General features: G+C 38.2%; 2 protein-coding genes across 2 annotated transcripts in view; one reads left to right on the top strand and one right to left on the bottom strand.

Annotated features, from left to right (window-relative positions):
• LOC127455661 (cystic fibrosis transmembrane conductance regulator-like) overlaps nucleotides 1–616 on the top strand; it is a 53,357-nt gene extending 52,741 nt beyond the window's left edge. The window contains 1 exon segment of the mRNA XM_051723686.1: nucleotides 58–616. Coding sequence (XP_051579646.1) covers nucleotides 58–270 — 213 coding nt within the window. The 3' untranslated portion in view covers nucleotides 271–616.
• Nucleotides 617–983: 367 nt separating this feature from the next.
• The window catches only part of cttnbp2 (cortactin binding protein 2), an 83,642-nt gene continuing 70,945 nt past the window's right edge, over nucleotides 984–13,680 (bottom strand). The window contains exons 13-23 of the mRNA XM_051723683.1: nucleotides 13,126–13,212; nucleotides 10,999–11,098; nucleotides 10,254–10,409; nucleotides 9,941–10,122; nucleotides 8,919–9,097; nucleotides 6,129–6,334; nucleotides 5,561–5,743; nucleotides 5,404–5,455; nucleotides 5,213–5,324; nucleotides 3,894–4,040; nucleotides 984–2,084 (exon numbers count right to left, since the gene is read on the bottom strand). Of these exons, the coding sequence (XP_051579643.1) occupies nucleotides 1,827–2,084; nucleotides 3,894–4,040; nucleotides 5,213–5,324; nucleotides 5,404–5,455; nucleotides 5,561–5,743; nucleotides 6,129–6,334; nucleotides 8,919–9,097; nucleotides 9,941–10,122; nucleotides 10,254–10,409; nucleotides 10,999–11,098; nucleotides 13,126–13,212 (1,662 nt within the window). The 3' untranslated portion in view covers nucleotides 984–1,826. The remainder of the gene's footprint in view (nucleotides 2,085–3,893; nucleotides 4,041–5,212; nucleotides 5,325–5,403; nucleotides 5,456–5,560; nucleotides 5,744–6,128; nucleotides 6,335–8,918; nucleotides 9,098–9,940; nucleotides 10,123–10,253; nucleotides 10,410–10,998; nucleotides 11,099–13,125; nucleotides 13,213–13,680) is intronic.

Raw genomic sequence — 13,680 nt, 5'->3', positions numbered from 1 at the left:
AAATATTTACAATTTAAAGTTTATTCTTTACCTCTTCTGTGAATCTCTGTGCTACAGATGATGGAGAAAGGCCAGGTGAAGACTTACGAGTCCATTCAGAGGCTGCTGAATGAGACCAGTCATCTAAAGCAAGCCATAAGTCCAGCCGAGCGGCTCAAACTCTTCCCCCGCCGGAATTCTAGCATGCGCATTCCTCAATCCAAACTCGGCTCTGTTACTCAAACACTCCAGGAGGCAGCAGAGGACTATATCCAAGATACTCGCCTCTGAAAATCTCAAACAGGACTTCATACTCAAGCTTTTTATAAAGGTCTCCAAATGGTACATTATTTTGGATGGCCTATCTTTGGAACACATTTGAGTGGGAGATTGTTATGAACAAGATATGTATGATAGAAGCCACAGGAGTACTTCATACCTCTCATAATGCATATAGTGTGGCCAGGAATATTGAACACTATAACTATTTGTTGATCATGTCAAACGTTGTCATCTTTTATTTCGCTCGTAACATTGAATTTATTGAGACTATATCTGATATTCTTTGAAAGTGCAGCAATTTGGCTTGCATGAATCATGAAAATTAAGTTAATGTTTATTGTCTAATTTCATTAGACGTCATGGAACTAGTAAATACATTTTTGACTTTTTAAAAGTGTAAATATATATAAAAAACTTCTGTAAAATAAATATATTTTTCAAGAAGTTCTTTCTCTCCTCTCATTTGTTTTTTGTTGTTACTTAAAGCAGGTTTTGTGTTTTTTGCGTCATCAGGAATGACCTCACTGCTGCTCTCGCAGTACTTTGTGTGTAATAGTGTATCCTGCCAGTGAAGATTCAGGGGACAGGACACAAAAACTTAAGAGATGATAAACTATTACAGCTGAATAGTTCAATCTTTTTGAATTATTCTGTTTCATAAAGAAATCAGTAGCATCAAGGATGTGTGCAGATGTTTTGAGAAAGAAAACCAAAGGCTGATGTTGATGTCTAGGATAGTGCATTTTAATTCTTGTGCTTGGAGGAAACAGAACAATATTTTCTGAACCTCATCAGACAACTATAATACTGTTAAACATCAGAGGTCGACTATAATCTCTTCTGTACATATGAACAATAATGTCTTAAAAAGAAATGTTGTTTATTCAATGTGTTCAATACAGAAGACAAACGAAAAAGTAATGCGCAGCACTGAAATTTTGTAGTTGGGGTCAAGCCAGTCACTGAGCACGCATGAGAGTAATCGAAAATACTAATTATGGCTTAATGGACAAAACTAAATATCCTGTGTTTGCAATGCCGGTACTTATTGCCACATTCAGTTAGCTTTGAAACGAGTGAAAAAATATTAACCAAAATTTAATATTGCAAACAATATATACAGTTCTCATTTTCTCTACACATTCCTCCAATGTACAAGCGTAATATCACACACGCGCACACGCACTAATCTATACAACATTTAAGTTCCCAGTTCTTATTTACACATTTGGTAAAACCCTGATTTTGACAGTTTTTAAAACTTACCTTTCACCTATTTAAACATAACACTTAATTGAAAATACTAAAAAGCAAAAAGACTACTAGCTCTTACTTCGATCCAAATCATTTGACCTAAAAGGCAAGTGTTCAAGTGTTTTTGTATTATCTTACTTTTGTCAAAGTTCTTTGCTTAAACAGTTTTATATATTAAAATTATGGTCCCAAAGTACAGTACACAATGTAATATAGTGTAACAAGTATGGACAACACGTACAAATACTAAAATGCTGCCAGTAACCTAACTTCACAACAAAGAGGGTGATAACAAGGGCAGTGGGAGGAATCTATTGTTGATTACTGTATTCTTCATTACAGTTTGGGTCCAGGATCCAGATCTGGTCTTGTGTAAATTTGTTGGTGTTGTTGTGGGATGTGGGCTGCCTTGCTCTGCTGCTTGTGGAGGCTCTGCTCGAGTTAGTGCCTTGAAATTGAATGGAACTACTGCTGCTAGTGTTCACTTGCTGTGCTCCTCTGCTGCTTGGGATGGGCAGATGAGACCTGGGCCTCGTCGCCCGCCGAGTTGAAGAGTGAAGACTGTCATTCTTTTCACAGACAAAACAATTTATGAAAAATAAACACATAATGAGAATTCTGCCATTACTTACTCACTCTCATGTTGTTTCAACCAGGTGTGCTGTATTTGTTTTTCATGGAACACAAAAGTAAACGTTTCTGAAGAAACATTATGCAATAATGATAAAAGCACCATAAAAGCAGCATAAACGTAGTCCGTACAAGTCCAGTTATACTGATTAAGTTGATAGCTTCATGGGATAACAAGATTATCAGTGAATGACCCTGATATACTTCATACGAAGTCGAAGAACGAACAGGTGTGACGTCATTTAGAACAAAATCTGGCCAGAAAGGTGTTTTTCCATTCGTTTCGGTGCTTCGTAACAGCTTGTCTGGGTGAACTTTTAGGAAAACTTCTTACCGACTCCTAAACACCTTCTTACTGCCATTGGTCCAATTCATCGGTAGGTGTGACCTGGAGCTCCACCTACTTTGAGGCTGACAGCTAATTTTGTTTTCATTGTTCAGTCAGTCAAGTTAATTCAACATGAACATATCGGCGTGTAGTTATTAACAAGCTAGTGCAAATGTACCTACATCTATGCATAGAGACATTTTCCAAGACCATGTCATGTGATTTTTGTTTTATTTAAATAGTCTACAAAAGGAATCAAATCTACTCAAGTACTCTCAAGTGCCCATTCACTCTTTTGCATTTTGTGCTGCTTCACTAATGTGCCTTCTGCAGTGAAAGCCATTCACACATCTGCCCATAGTAACCCTACTGAAAAGACAAGCATTGCTGGTCTCCAGCTTATGTTGTGTTTTGTGTGCTGGTCCGTCAGCATGGGGTGCTGGTGTCCCCACCAGGCTTCGTAACTAGCTTAACCAGCTTCCTCTGAAAGAACATGCTGGTCAACCAACTTCACCAGCTAGAATTTACTGGTGAAAAGCATGGCTGCACTGACTAGCAATAACCAGCTTAGACCATAATGGGAATTGCATGCTGGTTAAGCTTGTCTTTTTAACAGGGAAGATATGCCTGTCATCATTCTTTTGTCTGTATTCTTCCCATTAACACTCTTTTGTCATCATAAATTACAATAACAGTGTGTAATCAGCGCAAATTATGGCCATGTATATAGCATGTAAGTGCATTAGCTCGATGAATTCAGAATGTAAACAAGACAAATTAAACATTTTCTACTGCATATATTACTTTAAATCATCATCGAGTGGTTAAAACAGCTTCTTTTACTGGCCTCATGTGAATTCTACTCATACAATAAGGCACAAAGTCATTGATAACACATTTTAATGTAACATACATTAGTTACGGTTTTAGTGAGCATACTAATATTTATGTGTACCTCTAAACGCCACCCACAGCGATGTGGCGGGTGTCTCAATTTTCGCAAACAGTATATCGTTGCTCAGCTGTTTAAAACTTCTTTTTACCCTTGAACGAAGAACAAAGAAGAACTTCTCCGGAAGTATATCGGGGCCTTTAAATGTCAGTCTGTTCCTCACACAAACCTAGCGTATGGCTAAGGAAGTTTTGGAATATACCACACAAGACCTATGGACTACTTGAGCTCCTTTTTGGAGCTTGACACCCACTGGTCACTATGAACTGTAGTTGTTGTAAGGCTGTGTAAAAGTTTTTCAAAAATGTGTACTTTGGTGTTCCAATAAATATTAACAGCACATGGGTTTAGAACAACATGAGTGAGTAAATGACAGAATGTCCATTTTTGGGCGAACTATTCCTTTAACAAAAAGTTCACTACAAGCTAAAACACACCTTGGACATAGTGATTTTTCAAAACACTTGCCTTCTGTGGTGGAGAATGGGCAATATCCACAACACTGTCTGTTGTAACAGGGCGTGTCTGGGGTTGTGTGACCTCATCATCACTCCTGTGAGGTGTGGGTGGATTAGAGTCTGGAGGCATGATGAAGTCCTCTTTAGAGAGAGCAATCTGTACCAGGTAAAAGTGGAAATGAACACACTTCCTCAATTCCTAGAAACCGCAAGGCTGTGTGCTACGGTACATTTTGCCAGACTGTTTTGCCAGACAAAGTAGCTAAAACAAACAGTCTCTGAGAGAACTGCAAGTGGTTTTATTTTATAGAAATCCAAGTAGAGACCAGAGGACAAAAATGTAAGACTATGCAACATTTTAGGCACTTGTGAAAAATGTTGTATATTGAGGATTTCATAAAAAATAATGCCATAGCAAGTTTTCATTGATCAATTAATGTAATACAAAGTCCAGTAAACATTAAAAAAAAAAGCTAAATCAATATTTGGTGTGATCACCTTTGACTTCAAAACAGCACCAATTCTCCTAAGTACACCTGGACACAGTTTTTCTTGGTTGTTGGCAGAATGGATGTTTCAAGCTTCTTGGAGAATTCGCCACAGTTCTTCAATCTATTTAGACTTTCTCAATTGCTTCTGTCTCTTCGGTAATCCCAGAATGACTGGATGTTCACAGGGGGGCCATGCCATCTGTTGCAGGGCTCCTTGTTCTTCTATTCTATTCTATTCTATTTGCAAAAGTAATGTTTGGGACTCTAAAATGTATTTTAATTGACACACTAAAGCTGAAGATATAAATAACCATCTTAAGACAAAGGTTTTTATCAAACATCTTATGTGCCTAAGGCTTTTGCTTAGTACTGTCTGTCTTATTAAAGGAATGTTCTAGGTACAAGTTAAACTCTGTTGTCAATATCTGTGACGTGTTGTTGATTACCACAGAAAATTTTGAATCATCCCACTAATGCATTTAAGTTAATGTCTAGGGCACAAGGCATATAAGAAGGGGGCATTTCTTAAAGGCATATCAGTAAAATAATAAACAAAACTAAATAACAAAAATTTACTATATGGCCCCTTTAAAAATGTAATTTGCCATCTAAAATAAGTTATGGTATATAAACAAGCTGTATACTATTATACCTAAATGGACCAGTTACTGGTACATTTAAAAAAGGATTTAAAGATTTAGCTAAGTCAAATAGCTGAGAAGCAGTGGCAGCAGGCATTCAATAAAAGTTTCAAAAATACATCTATAGGCTTATTTATGTACATATGAATGTTTATGGTGTATAGGTCTGTGTATGTGACTACATGGCAGTGGATTACCTTGCTTATGTCTGGCTCAGATTTGCTAGAGCACATGGTCTGGAGTTCCCTGATTACATAATTCTCATCATCAGAGTAGAGAGAAAAACCAACTGCAACTCCATCACTGTGTCTGCATGAATACATTGACATAGAGTTAACACTGCCATCTGCTGGTTGTATAAACACACGCACAGTCAGAGGAAACGAACCTTGCATGATTGGCATTTGCCATTTGATGAGCTTCTGAATTAGCCAGAGATCCTATAAATACATAAAAATAAAAAAAACCTTTAATTAATAAACACTGTAATTAATATGAAAAAAAGACCACATACTGCAAGACCAAAACAATAAATTTCCCCACACCTTCCCTTAAGGAGCAGCTAGAGCTCCTCCCAAGGGCGGAGTTTCCTTTCTTCCGTGGACTAGTATTAGCTCGTCTCCAACTGCCACTATCACGCCCTTTTCTGCCACCTTTTCTGTAAGACGAGCCAATAGTGGAAAGAGGAAAACATCCTCCTTGGAACTCTGGCAAGAGCCTGTCAATCTCTAACCACACCAACAGGGGAAAAAACAGTGTGTTCATTATTACACAGGTATTTGCTGGAATACTTGATTCTGAGTGGTCAATCGCTGCGTTTTAAAGTAAAATATTTCAGTATGACTGCTAAACTCTACAATTAACCGTTGTCCCAAGCAAGAGATTTCTTTTTGTAAGCTGTGCTAGTTTTATGTCTCTATCTCACTCTGTGGTCTCTTTCTTGTCTAATAATTACATCATTTCAACTCAAATCAATGTTCCATGTCCATTTACTTAATTATTAAGTAATTCGCCATCTTATAAGTGGGATAACGGTCCTGATCACCCTGTCGGGAAGTTAATACTACACAACTTACTGCAAGATTTAATGTTTAACTGCTGATGGTGGTTTACCTGGTCTGGGCAGTGGGCAGCCTTGTAGCACGGCTTTATTCAGGAGGATATTAAGAGCTGCTTTGACTACGGCTCTCTGACCTGGGCTCAGACCTTTGTTGTTGGAAGACCGTCGCTGGGAGGGAGAGCGCTTGGCTGTTACTCTTGATATAACAGCATCCTCGACGCGTGGAACTATGACTGCATTCCAAAGCCTTGCCAACCACCTAAACACAAAGAACCATAAACAAAAACATACCACTATTTACACAAAATCCCCACAATGCACAATTACAATGCATATAAAAACGGCATGAGAGAGACATGCATGGATGCTGTATTTTGGCTTTGCTATACACAACACATAATTTAAATTCATTTAAACTGTCTGATCTTAGTTCAGGAGACTGTGCTGTCAGTAAAGGGTTAAACTTTTGATGCACAGAGTAATTTGACCAAACAACATGGTGTCGACCATAGCGGAGTTTGTCTTTGGGAGAAACGCCAACAAAACTAAATCTGGTAAGAAACCTAATTAAGTTTTTACATTGAAACCTGTTTGAGTCAAAACATTAGAGTCTCTAGTTTTATCTGACATGTCATTTTTAAAATTTGAGCGATTTATTGTGAAATGCCATGCTGCTAAACACAATGTACACTGAGAATCAATGGTTTCATCCAAAAGCTGAAAAATGTTGATTTCAGAGGCTTTAAATCAGAATTAATCAGTGTTTCCCATTAATTACCTAGACTGTGGCAGCCCCCTTCGGCAAAGCATCTCCCATTCCCAGTCAGTCAGCCTCAGCCCCACCCCCTACTGCACATGCTCAAACATACACACTGGAACTGTTAACGTTCTTACCAGCAGCTCTGACAATATAACACAGGTAACCACTTTTGCTTCATTTCTTTGATTGCTCAAAGGGCACGACATTAACGCTTGTCCGGGACAAGTGGATTTTTGAAGGGGCAAGTGAAAGACAATTTTACTTACCCGACCGGACAAGCAGACTGATTAAAACATCAATAACACAAAAAAAAAAAAAAAACATAACCAGCTATATTTGTTATAGCCTAGGCCTGTGTCACTTATTAGAAAGTTCATATTCTTATTCTGCTGTTGAAAGTAATCCAGAGCATTTAATTGTATAATTCGTAAGCGATCTAGTAACGGTTGCGCCCTGTTTGATTGACAGGTGGCGTATGTGGGTGTGCTGAATATGCGCATTATGAAAATGCTCGCTATAATGCGCACCTGAATGGTCAAATACATTTCAAAATTCCACCAAAATGCCTGTCTTGATGAGGTATTCATGTAAACACAGAGAGTGATGTCTAAAGTGAACGTAAACAGCGGAGAGAAAAGTAGATTTGCACTAAAATGTCAGACTTATAAATGTAAAATGTAAGCTAATAGACCTGCTGCTGTCTAGTGTAGTGTGTCATTATAATAATCAAACAACCATAACAAGAAAACGAGAAATCACTGCTCTTGACTGGGTAATTTTAGAAGCTTTAAAAAGTATTAATGTTTTATAATCATACAGTGAAGACCGGTAGTAGTTTTATGTTGCATTTTATTCTAAATGTTTACTTGAATACATGATAAGCTGTTAAAAAAAGCACAGAATTTTCTTAATTTGTATTTTTAATCTATTTCTATTCATTGCTGTTTTTATTGTTATTTTATTACTGACTGTTTACTAGTCTTGAATAATTACTTAAGAACTTAGTGTTATTATTTGTTGTGGTTTTGAAGCTGGTATTGAGAATCGTCAAATTTCACGACCGACTACTGTAATTTTGGTATTATGATAATGTATAGCCTTTATTGTTCATGGTAGATATTGCTGCAATAACATGATGAAAAAGTAGACCACATTCCATAGAACTATGAGCACCCCTGCTGTAAATGATGGCAATGGAGGCTTTCCTTTACTTGACTACCATACGTAACATAAAATAATTATCATATGACAATAGCCTCCTCCCCTACCCAGTGCAGTTTACATTTCTGTCACAGAGAACTGAGTTGATTGCATAGGTATACTATTAGGTTGGGCATCAGTTATAATTTTAGACAAATATTCAACATAAACTTTGACATGTTACTTGAACGTGTAACTTAAATGTCCTTTTTTGTCTCCGGACAAGTAACTTTTTTAGTGAATGACAAATTTGACAAAAACATTACAATGTTTAATGTCGAGCCCTGGCTCAAATGTACGCTCTAGTCGATTTTGTGTTTTGACCATTTGTGAACTGCATTAAACTCCGTCTTGTTTATGCTTTGTGGGTGTGACTTTTTTGTCTTGTCATCACCATTCATATCTATACAACCAATGTGTTTATGATTAAATTACTACTAGAGCACAAAATTGTTTACAAGAGCACAAAGTTCTTCAAAGATCTAGCCTCTTAATTTTGCTCTCAAAATTTAGCTCTTTAAAATATAAAAAATTTTCTTCAAGGGGACCATGCCCCAGGACCCCCTAGAGGGTGCGAGGTCCCCCCACCATAGTCTCACAAAATCCTGTGGTAAACACTGTTAATTATTCAAATTTCTGAAACATAAATGTCCAACACTCAACTTTCTATATCTTGGTATTATTTAAAACTTCACAACTTAGTCCCGCTGTCCACATATGTTGCCATCAATCTTTAGGAGAACTATTTGCTCTAGAGTTTTTCTTTTTTTTTGTGCTTGTTTATTAGGTGCTACTAGTTACAAATCAAAAAAGGGAAATGGAAAATGCACACAGCAGTAACGCTCGGGTTTCAGGAGGTAAAGGTAAATTTAGATGGACCTACCTGGGAATTGTCTGGGTCTGTTCTGGATGCACAGGGCAGGAGAGGAAGATATAGGGTCCCAACAAAGCCTCAGAGGTCCCAAGACGTGAGAGGCAGGCGTTGAGCTGGTGCCAGACTGAACATACCCAAGAAAGCGCTTTGTGTACAGGCTCATCAGATGTCCAGTTCTGGCCCTGAGTCTGCAAGACCACAGAAAAACAAAGTTAAACACTAGATATGAAAATCCAACAAAGACTACAGGGCTCAACCGTGGTCTGATGCCTCAGGGCCAGTGTGAGAGAGTTTTGGGTCAGTTGATGGAATCATCTTGATAGCTGTGTTATGACCATTTCTTACTTTCATTGATCAATGTATTTTTTTGCCTTGCAAATTAAAACATTAGGTTTTCTGTGATGTATTGAACATTGTTGTTATGAATTCTCCTGAATTAAGTGTCACCATAGTAATATACTGTAGATGAGGCTTTTCAAAATCAAGAGAGTGATTTGTGTTAATGGACTTGGAAGAATCAGATCCCATGGACTGGAAATTATACACAAATCACAATATGCAATTTTCCAGCAATAGTGTATATGAGTTTATAGGTAGTGTAATATGTAAATTTCCAGCTATTATGTACAAAGTGTATTAAAAACCTGATTTAAAAAAAATAAAAAATTAAACCAAGTTTTAAAATAAAAAACAATGAATATTTCTAACATACATAATATGCTGCTAAAGATAAAATGTATAATTTTTGTGGGGTGTCCAGTAAAAAATATCAGCAATATTACTGGGCCAGTAGAAAAAAAAATCCTTATTGTTGAGCCCTGAATTAACTAACATCCATATTGTTATGCAGCCATTCCATGTTGTCAGAGCTCTCTGAATGTTTATTCGAATGATTCGGCAGTTACACTCCATGCTCTTTTCTAAACTATTCTAAATATACTCAAGTATCTTGACTAAATTTAGAGCTGAAGGTCTATTCTGGTTGTCCAGTGGTCTTCCCTGTGGATCATTAGATAATGAGCAGTGCTGACCTTGTGGAGGAGTTTTCGGCGGAGATGACGTCCCAGCATGCCATTAAGGGGCTCGGTGTCCCAGCGCAGCTGAACCCAACGGAAGTGCTGCTGTAATCGTAGCTCAGTTCCCTGAAGGCGTGGCTTGGCCAGCGTGCCAATAAAAAAAAAACCTTCTCGGAAGTAGTAAAGCCCATCATGACCTGCTCATCAACACAAGGAGAAATAAGTCACCTCATGCACAGAAAATCTTTTTCAGGTCTGAAGTATTGAAAATGTACTAAATGATTTCAGCTCCGCTAAATAAAATATGAATGTAAAATATGAGTCTCACCATGGTTGAGGGAGAAGGTATAGACAGATCCTCGGTTCTCCAGGGCCTCACACAGATCTCCAAGTATGTGGCTGAGAGAGTGGGCTCTTTCCAGACCCTCCAGGACCACCACCACACATCGCCCTGCGCTTCCATCATGCAAAGACACCAGGACACCTGATACACAGCACAACTCAGTCAATACCAAATACACCACTAAAATTCAAGGGATCTTTTCTTTCTTAATACATCATATGCACAGAATCATGCATAGTTTTTTGGATTTTCTCCCCTTTTTCTCCCAATTTGGAATGCCCAATTCCCAATGTGCTTTTAAGTCCTTGTGGTCGTGTAGTGATTCACCTCAGTCTGGGTGGCAGAGGACGAATCCCAGTTGCCTCCGCGTCTGAGGCCGTCAACCCGCGCATCTTATCACGTGGCTTCTTGAGCGCGCTGCCACGGAGACATAGCGCATGTGGAGGCTTCACGCCATCCACCGCGGCAACCACGCTCAACTCACCACGTGCCCCACTGAGAACAAACCACATTATAGCGATCACGAGGAGGTTACCCATGTGACTCTACCCTCCCCAGCAACCGGGCCAGTTTGGCTGCTTAGGAGACCTGACTGGAGTCACAGAATCATGCATAGTTTAAGCAATAAGGCTTTCTCTGTTCCTTTTCTCTGTAAACATCATCACCCGTGAAATGTGACTCCCTCATACAAACGGCTCCACATAATTGAAGAGGGTGGAGAGGCTCTTACCACAGTTGATCAAGATCTCCAGCAGGTGCTCTTTTGATAAACTCTCATCTATCTCCACCCTGACAACATCACAGCCAATCCCGTGGGACTCCTGTCTGTGCTGCAAGTAAACACAACAGGTGCACCATAAACATCCACAGCACACCAGGCAAACTAAAACACACTAGTAATTCAAAAATCCTTTTGACACAATCTCATGCCTGATATTAAATGTTTAACTTTGACTTGAATATTATTTTCAGTCTTTTTTTTTCCCTCCCCTTTTCTCCCCAATTTTGGCATGCCCAATTCCCAATGTGCTGTAAGTCCCCATGGTGTCGTAGTGACTCGCCTCAGTCCGGGTGGCGGAGGACGAATCTCAGTTGCCTCCGCATCTGAGACAGTCAATCTGCGCATTTTATCTTGTGGCTTTTTGAACGCGTTACCGCGAAGACCTACCATGTGTGGAGGCTTCATGCTATTCTCTGCGGCATCCACGCACAATTCACCACATGCCCCACCGATTGTGAGAACCAAATTATAGCGACCACGAGGAGGTTACCCCATGTGACTCCACCCACCCTAGCAACTGGGCCAATTGGTTGCTTAGGATGCCTGACTGGATTATTTTCAGTCTTTAAAGTTGTGACACTTATTAAAAATCAATATGAAATCACAAATTATTTACTTTCTTAATACATATTCCTAGTTGTATTATGCATGATTCATCAATGCACTTTTCACAATCCAATAATTTCCAGATAGATAAAATCAAGTCCTGTTCTACATTTTTTCCATGTTTTTCCATTCAGAAATACATCACAAGTAAAATGGGGTGTGTGTGCCGTTTCATGTTGATTTAAAGATTATACTCTGTATTAAAGTTTCTTTCTTTACTACAAAATTTTACTTTTGTATCCATGGCTTGACAAAGCCAGCATACTTTTATTCTACAGACATGGTTGAGGGTTTTTCAAAATCCCTAAAACAAGGCAAAAAATTATCAATTTCATCATCCAAGTGCTTCAAGCTGAATCCACCAAATTCTGCACAAACCTTCAGAATGCTCAGACTCGGGTTGCTGTGTCTTTTCTAAATTGTCAACATTATGGGTTCTGCACAGCAGACAATCAAAAATCTGGAAAATCTCATAGACTTACATTGATGGAATGTTCAAACGAGCCAAGAATATTCAAACTCCAACTGTCAAAATATTCAAGCGTAAACAAACCCACATATGGCCTACTTTAATTCTATCTTGCTCTCTCTCTCCCTCTCTCCTTCTATCTCTCCATCTATCTATCTGTCTATCTATCTAGCTAGATTTTTGTCTTACTGTTAGGTCTTTAAAACCTCAAGCTTTAAAAACTTTTTTTAAACTTTCAGGCCAGGCTTTGTCAAGCCAACATCAAAGTTTGTGTTGACAAACGTTACCTTTTATGTTTATGTATGAAACTCTTATATGTATGGTAGTGTAGCCTCCTAAGGCCACGTCCACACTAATATGTTTTCATTTGAATGCGCATCTTTTTCTCTACATTTTGGCCTTTCCGTCCACAATGTCTTCGCGTTGTAGTATGGACAGGGAAAACAGAGATATTCGAAAACGATGACGTTTTTGTTGCCATGTGACGAGGTCATGTGACCCATTCAACCCAAATCTATCAAGATGGTGGCCCATGTTGTAGCGGCATTGTTGTGCCTGCTATCCACTTTGATAACATTGCACAAAGACAACGCGGAATTACTGTCCGGCAATGGAACACGAGGACAATTGCGTTTCAGACCGTACATGGAACGACAATTTTTCGCATGCGCAGTAAGTGGTTATACGATTTTTCATATGTTTCAATGTCAACGAGCAACTTTTGGAAAATGCTTGAAAACGGCAATGTGGACGTAGAGTGTTTTGAAAACGAAAACTGCCTTTTTCAAATGTATCTGGATTAATGTGGATGTAGCCTAAGATCATCACCCTTAAATTTGAAGTTTAAAAACCTACAAAAAGAACTGAATTTTAAGTTTAAAATGGAAAAAAATGTATAGTGTATTTCTATTTTTTATTTTTTTTAATGGATTTCATTAATCCAATCACAATTTCAAAAACTAATATGTAAAACAGCAGTTTGTTGTTAGGTCGTCTCTTACCTTAATATGATGAGAGATCTGGTTGGCTATGTACTCCTGAAAACTTCCCTCCAGCCCATGGAAGATGACATTATGATATTGCTCCACCTGACCATGATCAAAAACAACCAGCAAAAGTCCTTCAAGACATACCACTGGTAAAAATCATGAACAATGGGCACATGTAATATTTATCAGGAACAGGTTCGTTTCGAAGCCCAAGCCAAATATTTTATTTACAGTACGCATACCTTTATGCAAGCTTGATTACTCGTGTCTTTTTTTTTTGTTACTTCAAATTACTGGCTGTTGCAGTGCATGTAGCTTCTATTACAACATTTTAAAACAAAAATATTATCTGTTGCTCTAGGATGCCAAACTGGTGGCAATGGCTCACAAAATGTTGTTTTGATCCTACGGTATAATAAGTAAACATCAGTAACAAAATTGGACTTGTTTTCCTTTTCCCAAAATCTGTGTAGATTTTTCAGAATTATCGACGTCTATTCATGAACAAATAGTTATTTTCAGTCAGTTCTTTTCAATTAATCTTTTCATACAATTCACAAAACTGGT

Source organism: Myxocyprinus asiaticus, chromosome 18 (genome assembly GCF_019703515.2).
Source record: "Myxocyprinus asiaticus isolate MX2 ecotype Aquarium Trade chromosome 18, UBuf_Myxa_2, whole genome shotgun sequence".
Lineage (NCBI taxonomy): Eukaryota > Metazoa > Chordata > Actinopteri > Cypriniformes > Catostomidae > Myxocyprinus > Myxocyprinus asiaticus.
This window is presented reverse-complemented; position numbering and strand designations above follow the sequence as displayed.